The sequence below is a fragment of the Myotis nattereri genome (assembly GCF_964212035.1).
Source record: "Myotis nattereri genome assembly, chromosome: 9".
In the NCBI taxonomy this organism is placed as follows: domain Eukaryota; kingdom Metazoa; phylum Chordata; class Mammalia; order Chiroptera; family Vespertilionidae; genus Myotis; species Myotis nattereri.
In genome coordinates, this window is record NC_138084.1 from 82,555,172 (window position 1) to 82,577,928 (window position 22,757).

Here is a 22,757-nt window from a genome sequence, read left to right on the forward strand (position 1 = left end):
AATAAGTAACACCTTCCTGAAGGCATCCTGTCGGGTGGTTCTGTTTCCTGGCGGAGACCCTGGCTGATGACCACAGTGTCCCAGCAGGAACCGTTGGGGGGTGGGGGTGGCGCGGCAGGGCAGGAGCCCTGGGGGAGCAGCGGAGGATGGGGGGGCAGGGCAGGAGCCCTGGGGGGAGCAGGGGAGGATGGGGGGCAGGGCAGGAGCCCTGGGGGGAGCAGGGGAGGATGGGGGGGCAGGGCAGGAGCCCTGGGGGAGCAGCGGAGGATGGGGGGGCAGGGCAGGAGCCCTGGGGGGGAGGGGCAGGGCAGGGATGCAGGGATGCACTCCCTTGGGAGAAGGCCCACCTGCAGGGCTTCCTCAGCAAGGAAAGGAGAATCACAGGCTACCTCGGCCCAGGCCTGCGGGGGTGCCCAGTCCCTGAGGGCAGGAGGGGCCGGGTGAGAGACAATCCCCTCCTGCATCACAGGCAGCACACATCTCCATCCAGCTGCAGCCACACCTGTCTTTAGAATTCCTTCCTGCCATGATGGGGGCTGTCCCTCCACCCCGACCCTGACCCCCGGCACCCGCCCCTCTGCTCTGAGTCCTAGCCCTCCTCTTCCTCTCTTCCTCTTCTCTTTCCCACCTTCTTCCCATCAGCCCTGAAAGCATTTAAATCTCCCAACTAAAACAACAAGTAAGAACATCCCTACCGTCGTCCCGTCTGTCCCTGTTCCTTCCAGTGAGACTTCTGGCTGGAGCCCCCCACGGCCAGCGGTGCCCAGCCCTGTGATCAGCAACAAGCCGCCTGTCACTGGACCTGGCGAGCTGGCCCGCCTGTCAGGGTTGCCTGCCCTTCTGGGCGCCGTGTTTGTGCTCCTTATGCCCACCCCCCGCCCCAGGGGCATCTCACGTAGAGGCCCTTCCTCTGAGCAGCCTTTCCCGATGCCCATGGCCTGTTAGCAGTGTCCGCACGTGAGGGACTCGCCTTGTCACTGCTCCCTGGGGGCAGGGAGTGTCTGGTTGCCATCCCTTCCCAGCTCCCCGCCCATGGCAGCTGCAGTGGGTCCTCAATCCAGGCCCCGAGTGGCTGGAAGGACAAATGCCACTGACATCCTCCATGTGGGGTACGCAGATGCTGCAGAGATGACCGGCAGCAGGGCGGACACCCCAGAAGGCCAGGTCTCCTTCCACTCGTCGCCTGGGCAGAGGCTGGCTGACCCCGCTGGGGTTCCAGGGTAAAGTCTGGCCTTTGTTGGGGAGCAGGGACTTGAAGAACCAGCAGCATTCTGAAGCTAAAGTTCAGTGTCTCCGTCTGCCCGGCACCGGGGCCCTCCCCTGTGACCCCCCTCACCAGGCCCCCCAGCCCCCACGCCCAGCCCTGGGCAGGCTCTCCCTGCTGCGGGTCCTGAGCCCTCTCCAGAGACCTGCAGGGAGGAGGCTCGGCAGGCTCACACCCCTCTCACCACAAGAGGGCGCCGTGGACTTAGACTTGCCCTGAGCGTAAGGGTGAACCTGGAGGCCTCCCTGGTCTGAGGTAGGCCTGACGGAGGCATAGCTCTGCTGAAGGTTCAACTAGAGGGGCCAGACCGCCCAATGCTGGCCCCGAGCTCAAAAATGTTCATTTAAAAACTCAGACGCTCTAGCTGGTGTGTCTCAGCGGATAGAGCGTCGGCCTGTGGACTGAAGGGTTCCGGGTTCAATTCCGGTCAAGGGCACATGCCTGGGCTGTGAGCTCGATCCCCAGTAGGGGGCATGCAGTAGGCAGCCAATCAGTGATTCTCTCTCATCATTGATATTTCTGTCTCTCACCCTCTCGCTTCCTCTCTGAAATCAATAAAAAATATTTTTAAAAATAAATAAATAAAAACAGAGTTGTTATGCCGTGTTGACATTAAATACGTTTTAGTATGTCCAATTATTTGGAAACTTCAAGTGCAAAATGGGTGATGAGTTTGTGTGTGTCTCCCCTGGATGTGGATGGAGGCTCGGTCCCAGGTGGAGTAGGATGTGCAGGGTGGCTCAGCATCGGGGACACAGGCAGGGGGTGGAGCCTGTGTGTCCTGACTCATGTCCTCTCCAGTCAAATCCCCAGAAACAGTGGCTTTATCATGATTCCCAGAGCATCTCTCACTTCATCACTCTGACACCCCCCCCCCCCAACACACACCCCTATTCTGCAATCCTCCTCTGGCACCGTGACTCCGAGGTGTGATGTTTAAAAGGGCTCTGAGTTCTTCCTGGCCTCTGCCTGTTCCATCAGCTCTTTGGAGGAGCTGAGCTTGGATTCGATCCCTGTGGTGGCCCCAAGGCAGGGAGCTGACCCCGCCACGCAGCCCCATGCTCCGGGCCCTGCAGTCCGTCTGGCAGGCAGAGGAAGCTAGAAGGGACTTGTTGCTTGGTGGCCTTCCAGGGCGCCTCGCTCTCCGCCCTTTTCTCAGGTCTGACAGCTCAATCCCGCTGACAGGGCAGGAAGTGAGAATGCACAGCAGGGCCTGCAGCCAAGAAGGCCTCTGTTCTCTGCTTCAGGGGGAAACAGGGCTGGGGCGCTGTAGACCAGACCCAGGCTAGACCATGCCCAGGCTATATAGACCATGCCCAGGTTATATAGACCATGCCCAGGCTAGACCATGCCCAGGCTATATAGGCCATGCCCAGGCTACATAGACCATGCCCAGGTTATATAGACCATGCCCAGGCTAGACCATGCCCAGGCTAGACCATGCCCAGGCTATATAGACCATGCCCAGGCTATATAGACCATGCCCAGGTTATATAGACCATGCCCAGGCTAGACCATGCCCAGGCTAGACCATGCCCAGGCTATATAGACCATGCCCAGGCTAGACCATGCCCAGGCTATATAGACCATGCCCAGGCTAGACCATGCCCAGGTTATATAGACCATGCCCAGGCTAGACCATGCCCAGGCTAGACCATGCCCAGGCTATATAGACCATGCCCAGGTTATATAGACCATGCCCAGGTTATATAGACCATGCCCAGGCTATATAGACCATGCCCAGGCTGTAGACCATGCCCAGGCTATATAGACCATGTCCAGGCTGTAGACCATGCCCAGCAATGTGTCTGGAAGGGGAAGCCTGGTTCCTGGGCGTTTCTAGACAGAGAGTCTTGGAGCTAGTGACTTCCTAGAGGTGCAGCCAAGGAGACCCCAGGACTGGGAGGGGTCCACATTGACCACTGTTTGGGGACCACAGCGTCCTGGAGTAAGACTGTGGTTACTCCCTGAAAAAGTCCTCCAGCTACTGAGAGGTAGGGGAAGCAGCCCAGGGAGAGGTCATTTGCATGTTATTTGCATAGGCCTCCTTGATGTCCAAAGGCTCTGAAATTTCCTGTCCCTCTTCTTTCAGCCTTTCTTCCTTATGTTCCTGTCTGACCCCAGGCAACCCCTTCTCTCTCCCCCTGGTTTTTCCTCTCCCAAACGAAGCACAGACATGGACTATCACCTCCCCCACCTCCTCTCATCTGCCTGGAACCCACAAAGCTGAATTCATGGGGACTCAATGTGGGGAAGGAGGGAGGGGAAAGGGGGTCACTTGAGTTCCTGTTCCAGGTCATCTCCTTGCAATGACCATTGAGCAAGTCAGCGAGAGGAGGACTCAACATTGCCCCGCTGCTCCACGCCCACAGAGACTGAGCGCCACCGCCTTGCTGAGCCCCGGGAGGGGCAGGTGAGGAGGAGCAGAGTGGAAGGGTCCCTCCTCTGTGCGACTTGTCCTGTGACCTTGTATGGATGATGCCTAAGTTCCAAGGTCATGGGAGGGAGAGGAGATAGGAGACTGAGGCTGGGCACGGAGGCGGGATAAGTACCGGCTTTGGAGTCGGGCAGGCCTGGTTGAAATCCCTCCCCCTCTGCCATCTACATTGCTCTCCATGAATCTTAGTTTCCTCTATAGAAGGAGCCTAAAAATTATACCTTCTGCCCTCGCCAGTGTGGCTCAGTGGATAGAATGTCAGCCTGTGGACCGAAGGTTCCCAGGTTCGATTCTGGTCAAGGACACATGCCCGGGTTATGGGCTCCTCCCCAGCCCAGGCCCTGGTCAGGGGCATGATGGAGGCAACCAGTCAATGTTTCTCCCTTTCTCTCTCTTCCACTCTCTCTAAAAATCAATGGAAAAATATCCTCAGATGAGGATTAAAAAAAAAAAGATCCCTTCCTTCTAAAGCTGTGCTAAGATGCCCAGCATGTAGCAGCTTCCTGGCTTCGAAGGGAGGGGAGTGCACAGCCAATGTGGATGGAATGAGGGAAGAAAGGGGTGAGATCATGCCGGCCCCTCCCACCCTTCCACATGCCATGGCTAAAACCCAAGGCTGTGCTTCCAACTGGGAGCCTCCCGGGCCCATCTCTGTCCCAACAGCACCGTCCTCGGAGCTCCCCGGCTCCTGACCCACCCCCGGGCCCCAGAATCCTAGGCCCTGGAGCTGGAAGGCCCTGAGGTATCATCAGGCACATGCTCCCCTGGCTTCTGGGAAACACAGGCCCAGAGACACAACATAACTTTGCATGTGGACAAGAGAACCAGGTCCCAGGTACTGCAGTCAGAGTCAGACCCTCCCTGCACACAGCCATGCAAATGATATGCAAATTGAGATAGGGAAGTCGCAGGCACACGGGGTATATAAACATATGCTTTGTAGGATGATGGCAGGAGAGGTGCAATTGCAGATCAGAAATGGACCCCAGGGAAGGGGCCCAGCCTGCAGGGAGGGGCAGGAGAGGAGACAGCAGGGGAGGGAAAGGAAGGGAAGGGATGGACAGACGGGAAGTGTTGAGTGGGGCTCCCTGGACTCACTGGGCTGCAGAGAAGTCTTGATCTCTTTCCCCAGCCGGAAGAATGGGGGGAATCCCTTCTCCTCCCCCACAGTGGGGCGGGGGAGGAGACAGTGTGGCTGGGGAGGGAGGTCTCTGTCCCTGAAGATGCAGTTCTGAAGCTCTTCCTATTCCCCCAGGTGCCCTTCCTGAGAGCTGTGGACTCAGCACGGTGCCAGAGCTATGGGGGCACCAACCCTTTAGCAACCAGGAGGGAGGGCAGGAGAAGTGGCACAGAGCCCACCACAGGGTGCTAAGAAATGGGCCATGCCCAGGAAGTGGTTATTCAGTAAAAGGTCAGGCCACGTCCTGCTTCCGACAGGGGGTGGCCTTTGAAGGGTGCATAGAGGGAGCAGAGGGCAGAGCTTGAGCATAGGAGCCAGTTACACGCACTCAGCCTCACCTGCCCCATCTGTAAAATGGAAATAATAACAGTTGGGCTTACAAGTTGTGAACTAAACAAGGTAGATGCTTTAAAGTGTTAGTACAGTGCCCGGCACAGAGTGGAAGTTCAGCCAATGCTGGATACGAAAACAGGGGTGATTGGGCGCGGCTGGGAGGTGGACAGACACCGCAGGTGGAGAAAAATACAGAGGACCCCGCACAGCACAGGGAGGCCAGGACCCCGCACAGCACAGGGAGGCCAGGACCCCGCACAGCACAGGGAGGCCAGGACCCCGCACAGCACAGGGAGGCCAGGACCCCGCACAGCACAGGGAGGCCAGGACCTGCGTTGTGAGCAGGAATCTGCCGGAGACGAGCATGGCTTGGTAGGGAGACCTGTCTGGAAGAAAGGGCTGGCCCTCCTGTTGGCACAGGGCTTTCTGTGCTAACCAGACAGGTGACCCCTTGCCTTGGCACCACTTACTGAAACCTAAAGCGTGCGGGGGCGGGGGGGCCTCAGAACTATGATGGGTGCAAAGAGCACTAGAATGCGTCCAGAGGCCTGGGTCCAGCCAGGCTTGATTTGTCATTAGGGAATTGTGTGACTGTTGATGAGGGAGCCAGCTGTCCCCAGCACCCCGCACCTGGTAGCTTTCCCATCATCCTCTCCTAGAGCTGAGAGCAATCTGAACCTGGGTGGGCAGGCAGGGGGCAGTGTCTTTACCTGGAAACCATGACCATAAGCTGGGCCCATCTCGGTCCTAGGATGTTTCTCATGCACTGGGGCGGGTGAGCTTGGCCACCTGCTAACTCCACACAGAGAGATGCTAGTTAGGGTTTGCACTGCCCCATTTTACAGATGAGTAAACTGAGTTCAGGGAGCTGAAAAGCCATGTTTCATGTCGCCCAGAGGGTAAGGGGTTGAGAGAGAGGATTCCCAAGCCAGATTCTTTTCAGGACACTCATGGCTTCTCCACACACATGGCTCCTCCGCTCCTTGCAGCCTCACGCTTCGCAAGTCTGTCCCACGTCCAGCCAACGCCAGCTCGGCAGCGGGTCCCGAGGGGTTCCTAAAAGGCCCACTAGATCCGGAGTCCCGGTCGCCACAAGCTGGCGCGGCGAGGGGGGGGGGGGGGGCGGGCGCCCAGGGGTCCCGCCGGGTCAGGACCACCCCCCACCCCCGCCCGCAGCACCTGCCTCCCCAGGCCCGGCTCCCCGTATGCAAATCGCTGCTTTGCCTGGGCGGGGGGCCAGCGCGGGCTGCCAGGGGCGTGGCCGGTCCCGCCCCGCGCTCACCTGGCGAGCGGCAGTCCCGGCGCAGAGCCGCCCGCGCGGGAGAGGTTGCGCGACAGCAGCGCCCAGGGCCGGAGGCGTCCAGGCAGCAGCGGTGGGGGCGGGAGGAGGGGACCCTGGCTTCGCAGGGGGCCCGGCTGGGGCCCACGCAAGGAGCCTGGGGGGGCGCTGGTCTCGGCCCCGCCTGGGGCAGGATGGTGAACCTGGAGCTCATGCACTCAGGTAGGGAGCAGGGGTGAGCCGACAGGTGTGCCTGCGCGGGGAGGTCCGAGGGCACCTTCTGGGTCTCCCTCCCCGTGGCCAGGAGAGAAGGGGTGGTGTGCTAGCTGGGGGAGGGGGGGGAGGTAGACGTTGGGGAACCTTGGGAAAGCATGCAGGTGGGGCTACGGGGTTCGGGGCGGGGGCTCCCAAAGCCTCCCTCCTGATGTGGGTGTGTGAACTCTGTGGCCCCTGGATCGCCTGTCCACTGACTGCAGGCGTGGCTCACTCGGCCACAGGGGTGTGGACTGGGAGGTGTCAGTGAGGAACATACTAGTACCCACATGTTACATGTGTGGTGTCCTGGGCATTTATGTGAAGTGGAGGCAAAGTGGGCATCTGTGTGTGTGGGGGGGGCGGGGGCAGGCAGTCACAGAGGCACCCCTGGCAGATGCCAGGCCCCCACCTGTGAGTAGGGCTGCGGCCACAGGTGTCCACGTGCACCAGAGGTGAGTCCACCTGTCCCCAGGTGAGCTGGGAGGTAGTGAAGGTGGGCCCGCTGGGTGCCTGTGGGCCTTGGCAATGCTGTGGGCTCAGGTGTGGGGGCAACGGCGTCTGGCAGGGCTGGGCGGGCCGTGGCAGAGGCACTTCCACTCCGCGCCCCCCGATCAGACAGGAACCCTCCTGTCTCGGGCGGGCCCAGCTGATAGAGTGTGTTCCCAGGAGTCAGTGTCTCCCTCAGGAGTGGAGTGTGGGCCTGGGGTGAGCCAAGGCCCCTCCATCACCCTGCTGACCCTCCTTCCCCAGCTGGGGTAGGGCAGGAGGTACTGCCCCTGAGGGGTAGGCTTGGGTGGTAGAGTGGGCCTTCTGGGAGTCTGAGGATCCGAGCAAAGAAAACGAGGAAGCAGAGCCTCTTTGGCCATTTCCATTACCAGCAGCTGACTCGCCAAGGCCGTTCCTGAGGACTGTAGCCAGCAGAGTTGTGACCTGCTCTCCTTCCTGAAGGAGCAGAGCGTGAGGAGGCCCAACCCAGCGAGCAGAGCAGGCTGCAGGTGCCGGCCTGTCCCATGGCCTGTCCCATGGCCTGTGCCGTCGGCCTGTCCCATGGCCTGTCCCGTGGCCTGTGCCGTCGGCCTGTCCCATGGCCTGTCCTGTGGCCTGTCCCGTCGGCCTGTCCCGTCGGCCTGTCCCATGGCCTGTGCCGTCGGCCTGTCCCGTGGCCTGTACCGTCGGCCTGTCCCGTGGCCTGTACCGTCGGCCTGTCCCATGGCCTGTGCCGTGGCCTGTGCCGTCAGCCTGTCCCGTGGCCTGTACCGTCGGCCTGTCCCATTGGCCTGTCCCATGGCCTGTGCCGTCGGCCTGTCCCGTGGCCTGTCCCATGGCCTGCCCCGTGGCCTGTCCCATGGCCTGTCCCGTCGGCCTGTCCCATTGGCCTGTCCCGTGGCCTGTCCCATGGCCTGCCCCATGGCCTGTCCCATGGCCTGTCCCATCGGCCTGTCCCATGGCCTGTCCCGTCGGCCTGTCCCGTGGCCTGCCCCATGGCCTGTTTCATGGCCTGTCCCATGGCCTGTCCCATGGCCTGTCCCATCGGCCTGTCCCATGGCCTGTCCCATGGCTGCCCCATGGCCTGTCCCATGGCCTGTCGCGTCGGCCTGTCCCGTGGCCTGCCCCATGGCCTGTCCCATGGCCTGTCCCATGGCCTGTCCCATGGCCTGTCCCATCGGCTGCCCCATGGCCTGTCCCGTCGGCCTGTCCCATCAGCCTGTCTCATGGCCTGACCCATGGCCTGTCCCATGGCCTGTCCCGTCGGCCTGTCCCATGGCCTGTCCCATGGCCTGTCCCATCGGCCTGTCCCATGGCCTGTCCCGTTGGCCTGTCCCATGGCCTGTCCCATGGCCTGTCCCATGGCCTGTCCCATCGGCCTGTCCCATGGCCTGTCCCATGGCCTGTCCCATCGGCCTGTCCCATGGCCTGTCCCATGGCCTGTCCCTTGGCCTGTCCCATTGGCCTGTCCCATGGCCTGTCCCGTTGGCCTGTCCCATGGCCTGTCCCATGGCCTGTCCCATCGGCCTGTCCCATGGCCTGTCCCATGGCCTGTCCCATCGGCCTGTCCCATGGCCTGTCCCATGGCCTGTCCCATCGGCCTGTCCCATGGCCTGTCCCGTCGGCCTGTCCCATGGCCTGTCCCTTGGCCTGTCCCATCGGCCTGTCCCATGGCCTGTCCCGTTGGCCTGTCCCATGGCCTGCCCCATGGCCTGTCCCATGGCCTGTCCCATCGGCCTGTCCCATGGCCTGTCCCATGGCCTGTCCCATCGGCCTGTCCCATGGCCTGTCCCATGGCCTGTCCCTTGGCCTGTCCCATTGGCCTGTCCCATGGCCTGTCCCGTTGGCCTGTCCCATGGCCTGTCCCATGGCCTGTCCCTTGGCCTGTCCCATGGCCTGTCCCATGGCCTGTCCCTTGGCCTGTCCCTTGGCCTGTCCCATGGCCTGTCCCATCGGCCTGTCCCATGGCCTGTCCCTTGGCCTGTCCCTTGGCCTGTCTCAGTCCTGAAGACACGCAGGACCCCGTGAAGGGCAGGCTAACAGGGCTGTTGACTCTGAGGGGATCCCCAGGTGTCAGGAGCTGCCAGGAAGGGCTTGGTGAAGCTAAACCACCTGCCATCAGCCTGTTTGGGGGAAATCTGTTCCCAGACCCTGTGGCACCACAAGGGACTGGGCCGACCTGGGGCAGAGTTCCTGTCCTCCTTCACTTCCCACCAAGAAGGCCTGGGTTGGAATGGGAGCAAGACTTCAGAAATCCCCCTGCCCCCGCCCAGCCCCCCTCACCCCCACCCCGGCCCCAGCGGCGAGTCCTTTAGGGCCAAGATCAGAGACTTCCTGGGGGGTTTCACCCCCTCCAGTTGGTGTGGGGGAGGGGAGGGAGTGGGGCAGCTGGGACTGGCTTCCTGGCCTCTGCAGGCAGGGAGGATGGGTCAGAGAACAGGAAAGCCAGGGACGGGAGGAGAGGGCCTCGCCCCCAGGCCTTGCTCTTGGAGGAGGCCCAGACACCCCCTCACCCCATGAGTTCCAGGCCCAGAGGGGAGCCTGAACCCCTAAGGAGGTGATCCTCGGGGCAGGCTCATCGTCTCCGGGGTCACCTGAGTCATCTCTCCTCCTCAGGCTGCGCTCCCTGTGTGTGCTGGGCCCTGTGTGTGCTGGGCCCTGTGTGTGTGCTGGGCCCTGTGTGTGCTGGGCCCTGTGTGTGTGCTGGGCCCTGTGTGTGCTGGGCCCTGTGTGTGTGCTGGGCCCTGTGTGTGCTGGGCCCTGTGTGTGTGCTGGGCCCTGTGTGTGTGCTGGGCCCTGTGTGTGTGTGCTGGGCCCTGTGTGTGCTGGGCCCTGTGTGTGTGCTGGGCCCTGTGTGTGTGCTGGGCCCTGTGTGTGTGTGCTGGGCCCTGTGTGTGCTGGGCCCTGTGTGTGTGTGCTGGGCCCTGTGTGTGCTGGGCCCTGTGTGTGTGTGCTGGGCCCTGTGTGTGTGCTGGGCCCTGTGTGTGTGCTGGGCCCTGTGTGTGCTGGGCCCTGTGTGTGTGCTGGGCCCTGTGTGTGTGTGCTGGGCCCTGTGTGTGTGCTGGGCCCTGTGTGTGTGTGCTGGGTTCTGTGTGTGCTGGGTTCTGTGTGTGCTGGGCCCTGTGTGTGTGTGCTGGGCCCTGTGTGTGCTGGGCCCTGTGTGTGTGTGCTGGGCCCTGTGTGTGCTGGGTTCTGTGTGTGCTGGGCCCTGTGTGTGTGTGCTGGGCCCTGTGTGTGTGTGCTGGGCCCTGTGTGTGTGTGCTGGGCCCTGTGTGTGTGTGCTGGGCCCTGTGTGTGTGCTGGGCCCTGTGTGTGTGTGCTGGGCCCTGTGTGTGTGCTGGGCCCTGTGTGTGTGTGCTGGGTTCTGTGTGTGCTGGGCCCTGTGTGTGTGTGCTGGGCCCTGTGTGTGTGTGCTGGGCCCTGTGTGTGTGTGCTGGGCCCTGTGTGTGTGTGCTGGGCCCTGTGTGTGTGTGCTGGGCCCTGTGTGTGTGCTGGGCCCTGTGTGTGTGTGCTGGGCCCTGTGTGTGTGCTGGGCCCTGTGTGTGTGTGCTGGGTTCTGTGTGTGCTGGGCCCTGTGTGTGTGTGCTGGGCCCTGTGTGTGTGCTGGGCCCTGTGTGTGTGTGCTGGGCCCTGTGTGTGCTGGGCCCTGTGTGTGCTGGGCCCTGTGTGTGTGCTGGGCCCTGTGTGTGTGTGCTGGGCCCTGTGTGTGCTGGGCCCTGTGTGTGCTGGGTTCTGTGTGTGCTGGGCCCTGTGTGTGTGTGCTGGGCCCTGTGTGTGCTGGGCCCTGTGTGTGTGTGCTGGGCCCTGTGTGTGCTGGGCCCTGTGTGTGTGTGCTGGGCCCTGCGTGTGCTTGGGACCCCTCCGGGAGGCTTTCTGTGGAGTCTGCCTGGACCCGCACTTGCAGCTTCTCTTTGCTGATCTCCGTGGCCGTGCAAGCCAGGCCGTCTCTGTGGCCCTCAGCGGCGTGGCTCAGTCTGGGTCCCTCTCTAGGGCCCTCAGTCCAGGAGCCTGTTGGTGGGAACTTGGTCTGGGCCCTTTTCCCCTCCCAGGACCCTCTGCCCTGCTGCCCCCTTGCCAGCAGCACTGCCCTGAGAACGCGAGTCCTGGGCTCTTGGGGCCGCCTCCTGACTCGCTGGCACAGGTGGAGTAGGGGAAGGTCGGGAGCAGGAGCACACAGCCCGGGCGCAGCCCCTCAGACAGCGCCACAGCCCTGTGCCCGGAGTCAGCCCCTCCTTTTGCTCTGATAACCTGCGTGTAAGCCGTGCACCCAGGGGCCGGGGCCGTGCGGACTTCAGAGAGCAGCTCCCACGTGGGAGCAGGAACACGGAGCAGGCATGAAGTCCCCAGACCTGGGGACACCCCACCCCAGCTCCCAAGCCAAAACCAGGCAGAGGGGAGGTGAGAGGGAGCGAGGCAGACAGGGAAGGAGGGGAGAGAGAGGCGCAGGGAGCAGCCAGAGGCGGGCACCGGCTGCCACAGGTCTCTCTCTCTGCCTTCTCCTTGGGAGCTGCTCCCCTGAGGCTGGGAAAGGGGTCAGTGACAGCCGGGGATTCCCTGTGGTCGGAAGGCCTGTCGTGCGAAGGAGTGGATTTCTCTTGAAGAAGAGAGTCTCCTGCAGGGAAGAGAGGGAGTCCTGGCCGACCCCAGATGGAACGGCTGGGCCCCTTGACTGTCCTCTGGTGGACATGCCCCATCATGGTGCCACGTGAGAGGTCAGGGGGAGCTGGACCCCGGAGTCTGAGGCAGGGAGGGTACCGCCTGCAGCTGGGGCGGGGTGGGCGGACGCCCCAGGGCCTGGCTGCTGCGGTTCACACACATCCTGGGTCACAGATGCCTCAGGAGGGGCTGCTCCTGGGTCACGCCAAGGCACAGGGCGGGGCGCGGCGGCCGCCAACGTGCTGCCCCCGCTTCGGCATGTGGGGTGCCGGAGAGCCGCTGAAAGTCGCTGCTGGTATCTGCGCTCTCACCTAGAGCAGCCGAGCCTCCCGGGGCGGGAGTGATGGCAAAGAGCCTGCTTGGTTGCAACTGAGATAAGAGCAGCGGGCCCGGCCCGCCCGCACCTCGCTCCTCACCCGCGAGCTGTCTGACAGGAGAAGGTGACGGCTTCCCGGGGAGTTTCGGTGTTGGCCCATGTTTAGGCTGAGACCCAAGAGCTCGTCCCACCCATCGGCCCCAGCTCCTACCGGCAGGAACCGGTTCTCAGCAGAGGAGTCTCCCGTGGGACGTAGAGGAGCTCCCAGGTCACCTCAGGCTGCCCCTCCACAGGGCAGGCTCAGGTCCGGTCCGCCCAGAGCGCCAGTGCTGTGCCACAGTGTGCGTGTGGGACCCGTGACGCCTTCACATCCTGTCCCCACACAGGCAGGACCGCGTCTTAAGCTCCAGGAAAGGGGGGCCCCCTCGGGCGGATTGAAAGGCACTGCAGGGTGGGTTACAGGCATGGAGTGATGATTTAGCTAAAAAAAAACAGTACCCTTCTTAAAGGTCAGGAGTTTGAAATAAGCTGATTCAGGGTCTCTGATCGTCAGCCCAGCCTTACTGAATCTTGAACTCCTGTCTACGTGAGTATTTCTCAGGCGAAATCAGAATTCGGAGAATGCCAAAGGTCCCCCGGTAGCGGCCAGGTGGTCACAGAGCTGAGACAGGGAGTGAAGCTGGTGGCTGTGCTAGGAGGGGCTCACCTCCCAAGCTGCCTCTGTGCAGCTGGTGTGTCGCAGGCTCACTCTGTGCCAGGGCAGGCTGCAGGCACTGTTTTACTTGCTCCTCACAGTGACTCTGGGAAGTGTCTCTGTTCCCATTTCTCAGTTGAGAAACTGAGGTTCTGGCATGTGGCCGGGCCCCGACTTGATGCGATGGCACTGGAACCAAGCCCGGTGTGTCTGCTGCCCTAACCAGGCTTCGAGTGACAGGCGCTGCTGAAGCAGATGAAAACGTCACCAAGGAGCCCTGGCTGTTTGGCTCAGTGGGTAGAGTGCCGGCTTGCCGACTGAGGGTCCCGGGTTTGATTACAGTCAAGGGCACAAGCTTAGGTTTGCGGCTTGATCCCCGGTGAGGGCGTGCAGGAGGCAGCCAATCAATGATTCTCTCTCATCATTGATGTTTCTCTCTCTCTTCCTCTCCCTTCCTCTCTGAGATCAATCAATCAATATATATATATTTAAAAAAATCACCAAGTGGAGGACTTGCCTCCCCCCGGCCCCCCCAGCAGCCACTGACTTTTTCTCAGTGCTGCCAAGGAATCCCTGTGGGTGGGCGAGGGCTGAGCACTCTGTTAGGCCAGGCCCAGCTCCGGGGCAGTGCTTAGGGGGTGAAGCAGAGCCCAATTTGGCACCAACGCGAGCAGCCCAGAGCCCTTTGTAGATGTGCCCAGGTGCCCTGCACTAGTCAGTCTGCGACTTCCTGCAGAACAGACTCGACGGAGAAGTTCCAACGGCAGCAGAAAGGACTCGGGCTCAGGAGCTGCCCTCCTCAGAGCAGTGCAGGGAGAGGTGGCAGGCGTGGTGCGGTCTCCCTGGCTTCTGGGATGTCCTAAGGGCTGGAGAGCCTCTGGACTCCCCATCTCTGTTTGGCTAGGCAGGGAAGTCAACCCTGCTGCCCTGTAGCCACTGCACCCCCAGGGCCACAGTGTAAATGTCTGCCAGAGCCACACACGTTATTGCTCCTGCCCCTCAAATGAGCAGGTTGCTCCCACTTGCCCTGGAGAAGTGGTCCCCCTTTCCCCTGCATCCTGATTATGGCCAGACTGCCAACTGCTCATGACCTCATGCAAATGAATACTGTGTGCTTACCTGGGATTGGCTGGTGAGCCAGGTATGCAAATGAATACTGTGTGCTTACCTGGGATTGGCTGGTGAGCCAGGTATGCAAATGAATACTGTGTGCTTACCTGGGATTGGCTGGTGAGCCAGGTATGCAAATGAATACTGTGTGCTTACCTGGGATTGGCTGGTGAGCCAGGTATGCAAATGAATACTGTCTGCTTACCTGGGATTGGCTGGCGAGGCAGGTATGCAAATGAATACTGTCTGCTTACCTGGGATTGGCTGGCGAGGCAGGTATGCAAATTGGCTCATGGAGACTTGATCTGGTTTGAAAGAGTTAAAATGCTGCCCCAGAGAAGAGGTGGGGTGAGGATCCACGTGATTTGTATAATATACTAGAGGCCTGATGCACGAAATTCGTGCAAGAGTAGGCCTTCCCTCCTCCGACCGCCGGCAGGCACCCGTGACCTGGGCTTCCTTCACAGCCCTGCTTCGTCTGGAAGGTCGTTCGGTCTAGTTAGCATATTACGCTTTTATTATTATAGATTCTTCTGGGTGTTTACTAAGGAGCGTAGTTGAGAGAGTGAGGCTGAAATGCCTCTTTCCTTCTCTCTCCTGACTCTGGAGTTCACTTGGGGGCCTCATAGGTGCTGGCAGCTGTCTTTGGGGTTAATGTTTAGTTTATTGAAATGGAGCAGGACAGAGAGGCAAACCCACAGCCCAGGGAGCTGAGATGGGCCTTGCTAGGCTTTCTCCTCCTGGGAGGTCCAGACCCGCCTGTGGGGCCTGTGTCCCCGGGCGCTCTGGACGTGTAGGAGAGAAGGGAAGGACCTTGAAGGACAGGCTCTCCAGGGAGACTCTGGAGGAGCTGGGTTTCATTCCTAGGGAGTGGCTGCTGACCTCTGAGGTCCAGAGGCAGGAATCGGAGAAGAGAGGTGACAAGGTGATGCCTTCGTTCAAGGTACTCTTACCTTGCAGGAGAGGGTTATTACGGGGGGAGGAGGAAAGATGGCTACTTCTTACGCAACTTTAACAAGTAAAATAAATTCCCCAAATCCAAAAGCAAATGAGGATGGAGAATGGCAAGAGTTCTCTCCCACCCCCGCTCTACCCCTCCCCTTGTTACATGTTTCCCACGGAGCTTGGTGATGGGAGGGAATGACCATAAATAATATGAGGTGAGCAACCCCTGGGAGCCTGGGAGGAAGGGGAGGGAGGCCAGGGAAGGGCGGCAAGTGTGGAAGGAGGAGAGGTGTGCCTGGACCTTATGAATATGCTAATGGCTGTGGGTCCAGAAACCAGGAATCTGAAAGTCGGATGGTTGTTGTAAATTACACATTCACTGTTGCTGTTTGGTTAAAGCCACATATGTCATAGCAAGAAAAAGCATGACCTGTTGTTGAAATCAGCTGTGCTTTTCCTACAGATATCAAGATGAGCGGGGACCTAGCCGATTCCACAGATGGTCACGGTGCCCTCAGCCAGGTGGACACAGGTAAGAAGGTCTTCTCTTCCGGGGATGGGGCAGGAAAGCAGAGTGTGAGAGAGCTGTTGAAAATCTTCCGACAACATGGTATCTGTTCTCACTTGGTCTTTTAGCCAATCAGACCCAGAAGGTGGGCCCCAGGGAATGCCTTCATTCCCTGGGGACATGGGTAAGACCCGAGCCTTTGAACCGTACACCTTGATCTGCAGTGGGACGAACCTCTAGAACTTGGCTAGAAGCAGGCCAGACCCTTAAAAACAAAACAAAAAAGTCAGGGAGGAGGTTCATGTCTTGATGCTCCACTCCAGCCCCCTAAGGCAGCAGGCGTGTTCCCGGCAGGTGCTGTCTTCAGCATGGAGACCAGAACCTTCCCCCCTCACCCCGATTTCTCATTGGTCCTCAAGACCCGTGTGCAGAGGCAGGAACTGGAGAAGGTGAAGCTGTGGGTGTGAGGACTTGCGGAGGGAGGCCTTTGCTGTGTGAAGAAGAAAGAGAGGCAGGGAGAATGGGAAGAAAGTTTCAGACCTGCCTGCTTTTAACTCTCTAGTTCAGGCCTTGCTTTGAAAGCTCCATATAATTAAAAATAACTTAAAGAAAGATGAGTATGAATTGTAACCCCACCAAATAACTTTAATAGCATCCCAACAAGACTTCAATTAGCCTTTCATCTGGGCCATTGGAGATGCAGACATTAGACACGGAAAGGAATCGGTGACCCCAGAGAGAAATACCCTCCCAGTCTTCAGGCAGGTCTCCAGGTACCGTCCAGTTCCATTCTTGAGGCTAAAAGACTGGGTAAGGGATAAAATAACGGGGTTCTTGTGGGCGGGGCATCTGCAGGATGCATTCTCGGTTCAATTTCTGCGCCCAATTTCATACTGAAACAGTGTCTGTTTGCACAGCAGCGTGGAGGCTGCTCATTGGCTTCGTGTGGAGACAGCTGAGCTGGGCGAGCGGGCCCGTGGCATCTGTTTCGCAGGTGATTCACTAGCTGAGTATGTTTTCCTGAGGTTCTGTGGGGTGAGACCCGTCTTTCCTAATTGAGAAGACAGTTCTTTCCAACCTCAGGAACTCCAACGAGACCTTAAAGCCAGTCCAGCTGGAGAAGGGCACAGTCCTGGCTCTGACACAGTGTCCTAGAGAAAAACCGGGGCAGGAGAGGAAGGGCTCCGCTCCCCGGGGTGGGGGTGGACAGAGGAGGTGTTGACAGTCTGAGCGAGGCTGGCCTCCTCTCGGCGACTGTGGAGCTGGGGACAGACAGTCGAAGGAGAAAGAATCCAGGTTGAACATAGGTTGAGACTCGGAATCTGACGTCATCTCAGGGTTACTGCCAATCAGTGTGCGACCTGAGCCCAGCCACTGTGCCTCCAGGGGGGCAGGAGCAGGTGGCCTGGAGCCGAGGGCTTAGGCTTGGACAGAGCGGGTGGGAATTGCAGCTCTACACTTCCCGGTGTGTGATCCGATACGTGGATTTAGGTGCGTGATCAATACGTGGATTTAGCCTCCCCGTCCTGTGAAGGGACAGCTCGTGCACATTCTCAAGACTGGCTGAGAGCCGGCGGAGGGCATGTAAGGCCTTAGCACCGGGCGCGGCTCATGGCGCTGAGACCATCGCTACCTGAATGGCACTGTTTGGATTCTGTGACCCGGTGGTACGTGGCGCTTTGGGGCTGCGGCCAGCTGGGGGCCCTTCTCCCCTTCATTTCTGCCAAGCAGGTCGGCCCCGAGAGTGGTCTTTCTCCTTTCACCTTCAGTAACGGTTTGTGTGTGGCTCCTGGACTCCAAGGAGACCATGAGTCCACGCTGCCGGCACCTCCCCGCGGAGCCTTTCCCTCCTCGGGGCCCAGCTCAGCGGCTGGAGCACCCGTATTAGGTGATCATCAAATTGCAGCGTGTTTTCCAGGGCGAGAAAAAAGAGGTCACTAATTAAGCAACCACACTTCCTGGAAAGCCACTGTGACTCAGTTCTTACGGAGGAGCTTATTATGCGTCACCATGGTTACCAGCCTGGGTTAATGGCTTTCTTTGGGGTTTTAAGAGGCAGATTCCTCCTCCCAGCAGGGCATGAATGAAGAGGTGGTTTGTGTCTGGGTTTAAAGGAACTATAAACAGAGGTGACCTAGAAAGCCCCAGTGCCCCAGGGCGCCTTCTGTGCTGTGTGAAAGCCCCACAGGGCACAGGTTTGGGGGCAGCTGGGAAGAGGAGGCGCTTTCCCCATCCTCACAGGCCCAGACGGCCAGGACCCTGGGCAAGCACTCCCAGGCCCAGACACAGACGCCTGGTTGGAAGGGACGGGGCAAGACAAGTCTTTTTCCCTCTCGTCCTGCCTGTCTGGGAGCCGCAGGTGGAGGGTCAGCTGCCCAGATCTCAGAGAGTGACAGCTCTAGGGCCAGGGAAGGCCCCCGCCCTACCCGTCCGTCCTTCCCACCCCAGCAGAGGCTGGAGCGAGCTGTTTCTGGATTTCTGCACTGTCCTCTCCGTCACCCCCACACCCCCTGCTGCATGCTCCCTGCATCGGGGCTCACTGGAGTGCTTGGTAAGGAGATGCCCAACGCATTCCACAAGCTCCCAGGGGTGATCGGGCCCCGCACCCCTGCAGCGAGCCCACTCGTCTGACCACACTGGTCCCAGCTGACCGCACAGTGAGGAGAGGACAGAGACGGTCGGCTCAGTCCCCTGCAGGGAGACGGGGTCCCACTTGGCAGGTGAGGGCGTGGGGTGGTGATTTTCCCACCCCTCCCTCCTGCTCCTGCAGCCCCTTCGCCCGCCCGCCCGCCCGCCCCGGGACCCCGCACCTAGCAAATGACAAAGGAAACCTGGTCTTCCTGGGGACTCTGTAGCCAAAGGTGGTGGTGGGGAGCCTGGAGACTAGCACGGGGGAACCGGAGATGAGAGAGAGAGAGAGAGAGAGAGAGAGAGAGAGAGAGAGAGAGAGAGAGAAGCAGGGAGATGAGAGTGACAGGAGGGAGGGGCGTCCAGCCCTGGAAAGTGGGTGGGTCTCGCTCCAGAGACAGTGCCCGCCCGCGGGGGGCCAGGTCCTTGGGGAGACGGGGCAGGGCTGGGCCACTCACTCCCCTTCCGTGGAGGGTGAGACCTGGCCCCTGAGAGAGCTCTCTCTCCCTTCTCCTCTCCTGCCCCAGCCTCGCGAGGCACCAGCCCTGCCCACCCACAGCTCAGACGACAGTGGAGCAGGTGCCTGAGGTGGCCCTTGTCCACTTGTCCGGTCTGTGCGGGAGAGGGACTGACGCCTGCCCCACACTCGGGCCGGCCACTCAGGCGAGCAGCTGTTTGGGGAACCTGGGCAAAGTCTCCTCACTCCACACTTGAGCTTTCCATGTAAAGAGGAAACGGCCAGGAGCTGTAGGGGAGCCCAGAGGTTGGTGATTCTCCAGGGTCCCAGGGAGAGAAGGACCATCTGACCCAAGACTAGAAGGTCCTTCTCAGTCTGTGCACTGCAGCACTCCCCCCCCCCCGCCCCCCGCCCCCCCCTGCCAAGTCCCCAGGAGCCTCCTCAGGGCCCAGAGGCGGGGTGGCAGGAGCAGGCAGAGGCTGGGGAGAGGGTGGCTTCTCCATCCACACACTCGCCCAGGGAAGCAGGCCTTTCCAGGGCGGACAGCAAGGGACACCCAGGGCGTCCTTGGGAGCCTGCGGAGCTGGGGGGAGTGCAAAGGTCTCCTATTGGCAGCTCTTCCTAAGGAGGCCTGTGCACGCGCGAGACACACACACACACGTGAGCGCGCACATGCAGGCACACACACACATGCAGGCACACACACGCACGCACACGCGCGCACATGCACACACGTGCACGCACACACACATGCTCCTCCCCGGCCCAGGCCCTGGTTGGGGTGTGTGTGGGGGCAACCAATCCATGTGTCTCTCTCACATCGATGTCTCTCTCTCCGCTCTCCCTAAAACCCAATGGAAACACCCTCGGGTGAGGATTAAGAGCAGCACAAATGCGACCTATCATCAGGCTGGTGATTATCAGGAACATTCAGGAGACTAGCCAGGCCCTGTCGCTGCTGCGCTGGCCTGGGGTATCTCCCCGGCGGCGGCGGGCGGGCGAAGGGGCTGCAGGAGCAGGAGGGAGGGGTGAGCCAGGTGGCCCCTGGGGTTGGAGCCTGGTGACTGACCCTGTGCCTCGGCCTGTGCCAGCTTCGCCCCCACCTCCCGGAGAGAAGCATGAAGCCCCGGTCCATGCAGACGTGGGCTGGGGGCGCTGATACGAAGACTTGAGGTTAGGGATTCTGAGCGGACATCTTGTCCACACCTCCCTCTCCTCTGGAGACATTTCAAAACCATCCCCGGAAAATGAAAAAATGTACTGTTCTTGGGGCTGTTTTTCCCCTCTTTTTTTTTCTTTTCTTTTCTTTTCTTTTTCTCTTCTTCTTTTTTCTTTTCTTTTCTTTCTTTCTTTCTTTTTCTTTTTCTTTTTCTAGATGTTTCCTGCATGGTTTATCTCCTCACTCATCGCCCACAGGACTGAGAAGGTGTAGGAATACGCAGGTGCAGACTCAGGCGTGGCTTTCTCTCCACCGTGTGGAAAGGGACCGTACATCACCGGCAGGGCCCTATGTGTTTCCCGCTTATTAAGAAAAGCTAATGCCGCGGTGTCTCTTGGCCATCTGGTCTGTTCTTTTATGATTTTATTTTCCCATCACATTTATCCCCTCTGTTCTCATACAATATCCTCCTCAGGCCTGGAAGTCGTTCTCCTCTCTCCGAGGCCCTCCTGCTGCAGCACGAGCCAGGCCTCCGGTCGCCCGCCCACGCCAGGGCTTTCCTCCCGCCTGGTTTCCGGGGCCTGTGATGGAGATGAGGCCCCTTGGCCTCCCAGGCCTCGGGGGCAGCCCTGTGTGCGGGAGACGCGGGCGCAGCCTGGGTGCCAGGACCCCGTCTGCCTGAGGCCCTCAGAGAGCTGAGCCCAGAAACCCGCTGCAGAACCCTCCGCGCCGCCCAGCTCCCAGCTACTTCCCGGCTGCTGTCAGTCCTCGCCTGAGGATATGCCCATTGATTTTTAGAGAACGTGGGAGGCAGAAAAAGAGAGAAACATCGATGTGAGAGCGACACATCGACTGGCTGCCTCCTGCATGCACCCTGACCAGGGCCCAGGCCAGGGAGGAGCCTGCAACCGAGGTACGTGCCCTTGACTGGAATCGAATTCGGGACCCTTCAGTCCGCAGCCGACGCTCTATCCACTGAGCCACACCCACCAGGGCAAACCTCTACTTCTCGCTCATAGACGCCCGTAGGGCAGACCAGGCAGGGCCCTGCGGCTCAGAGGGCTGTGGGCTGGGCCGTCCGGGGGGACCAGCGGCTCTTCCTCCGGGGCCTCTGGAAGGCAGTGCCCCTCCTGCACCCGGCCGCCCTCTCTTTGGCCCCAGAAGCACGGGAAGGAACAGTGCAGGGGCCGGGCGGGCGGCCACGTCTCTCCTACCAGCCTGAGCTCCGCGGGCTTCTTCCTCCGGGCACTGCCGGGAGCACCGGCCGTTTGACTTCCGGCGGTCAGAGCCCAGTGCCCGGTCCGCTGGCGCGCGGCCTGCACCCGCCGTCTGCTCAGCAGGACCCACTGGTCTCCTGCACCCACGGGAGAGCCGCTAGCTGGTGCTGGGTGCTCGTGCCATTTCTAAGTCCCACTCCCCCGACAGACAGCTCGCAGCGCAGCCCGGATGTGGGTGCGGGGAGCGGGCAGGTGGGTCCGAATCGCCCCTTCCACAGCAGCGAGGGGCCTGGGCGCAGAGGAGGAGGGCAGAGAGGGGAAATGGCGATGGAAATAGAATTTAAACCAGTAACAAAGGAGAGCCCTTTCCCGGTGCATCTGAGGGCCTCAACATTCCTCTTCCTCCCGCTGTGGGCACTGGTGTGAGGAGAGGGGGTCAGCAGGAGAGGGGGTCCCAGGAGGGGAAGGGATCACGGCAGGGGAGGGGGTCCTGGCAGGGGAGGGAGTCAGCAGGGGAGGGGGTCCCGGCAGGAGAGGGGGGGTCCCGGCAGGGAAGAGGGGGTCCCGGCAGGGGAGGGGGGGTCCCGGCAGGGAAGAGGGGGTCCCGGCAGGGGAGGGGGTCCTGGCAGGGGAGGGAGTCAGCAGGAGAGGGGGTCAGCAGGAGAGGGGGTCCCCACAGGGGAGGGGCTCCGGGCTACCCTGTTGGCAGGGCTGGAATGCCAGCCCCACACTCAGGTGAGACAAGGTGTTGAGCAGCTTCCAGAGACATGGCCAGGGCAGCCAGGGCCCCAGCCCTTCACTAGGCCCAGGGCTGCACCCGCCCACAGCCCTGAGTAAATGCCTTCGTCTCTTGGGTCCCCCTCCTCCTCAAGAAACAGTGCGGAGGGGCCGGGCCGGGCCGGGGATGACCCCCTGGTGTGGAAAAGAGCAGGAAAGAATTTAAAGTGAAATGAGCAGCCAAATCAGGGTGCATCTCAGGATCATGAGGAACGGCCCAAATCCAGGCAACTGAAATGCACGTCTGTTTTGTTCTGCCCCCTCCTTTAAGCTCACAGACAGACAGACAGAGACGCACGCAGACTCACTCACAAATTCAGAACCCTCGGGAGCCCTGGCCGGTTTAGCTCTGTGCACAGAGCGTTGGCCTGCAGACTGAAGGGTCCCGGGTTCGATTCCAGTCAAGAGCATGTACCTCTGTTGCAGGCTCCTCCCCAGCCTGGGCCCTGGTCAGGGCACGTGCAGGAGGCAACCCATCAATGTGTTTCTCACATCGAAGTTTCTCTCTGTCTCTCCCTCTCTCTTCTACTCTCTCTAAACTCAATGGGAAAATATCCTCAGGTGAGGATTAAAAAAACAAAAAACAAAACAAAACAACGCTTGGAGGAAACTTGGGCGCCCACTGGCAGAGCTCCTGGTCCAGGCAGCTCAGGTCCGAGGGGTTCTGAGGGGCAGAGAAATGGGACTGGAGGCTCAGCCAGCATCCAGCGGAGGGTGTCCCCCAGCCAGGGCTGTGCCCAGATGCCCAGGGTTAGGGTAGGGCTAGTTGGGTTGGGAGGCGTGAGGAAGAGCCAGCTCAGCACCCTCCAAAGGGCAGCTGGGTGAGGTCGGCCCAGTCCAGCCCAGGCTGCGTCCCCCTCGCGGGAACCTCAGGGTCTGGAGGGCAGGCAGGGCCAGAGAACGAAGAGACCCGTAAAGGCTGAATTCACTTCTGGGGACTTCAGCCACTGGCTCTTCGGCGCCCCCCCCCCCCCACCTCCATGGACGAATGCTGGGGGAGGGGCCTCCTTGGGTAGCAGCAGGGCCCTGAGAGGCTGGGGGGCGGGGCTCAGGCCT

At 60.7% G+C, this 22,757-nt stretch overlaps 1 protein-coding gene and 1 long non-coding RNA gene across 2 annotated transcripts in view; one reads left to right on the top strand and one right to left on the bottom strand.

Annotated features, from left to right (window-relative positions):
• The window catches only part of LOC308524290, a 721,936-nt gene that overhangs the window by 488,822 nt on the left and 210,357 nt on the right, over nucleotides 1-22,757 (bottom strand). The gene's annotated exons all lie outside the window — the stretch shown is intronic.
• Nucleotides 6,688-22,757, top strand: part of POU2F3 (POU class 2 homeobox 3) — a gene marked incomplete at both ends in the record, with an annotated part of 87,715 nt that continues 71,645 nt past the window's right edge. Inside the window, 2 exons of the mRNA XM_081099243.1 lie at nucleotides 6,688-6,715; nucleotides 15,419-15,487. Of these exons, the coding sequence (XP_080955369.1) occupies nucleotides 6,688-6,715; nucleotides 15,419-15,487 (97 nt within the window). The remainder of the gene's footprint in view (nucleotides 6,716-15,418; nucleotides 15,488-22,757) is intronic.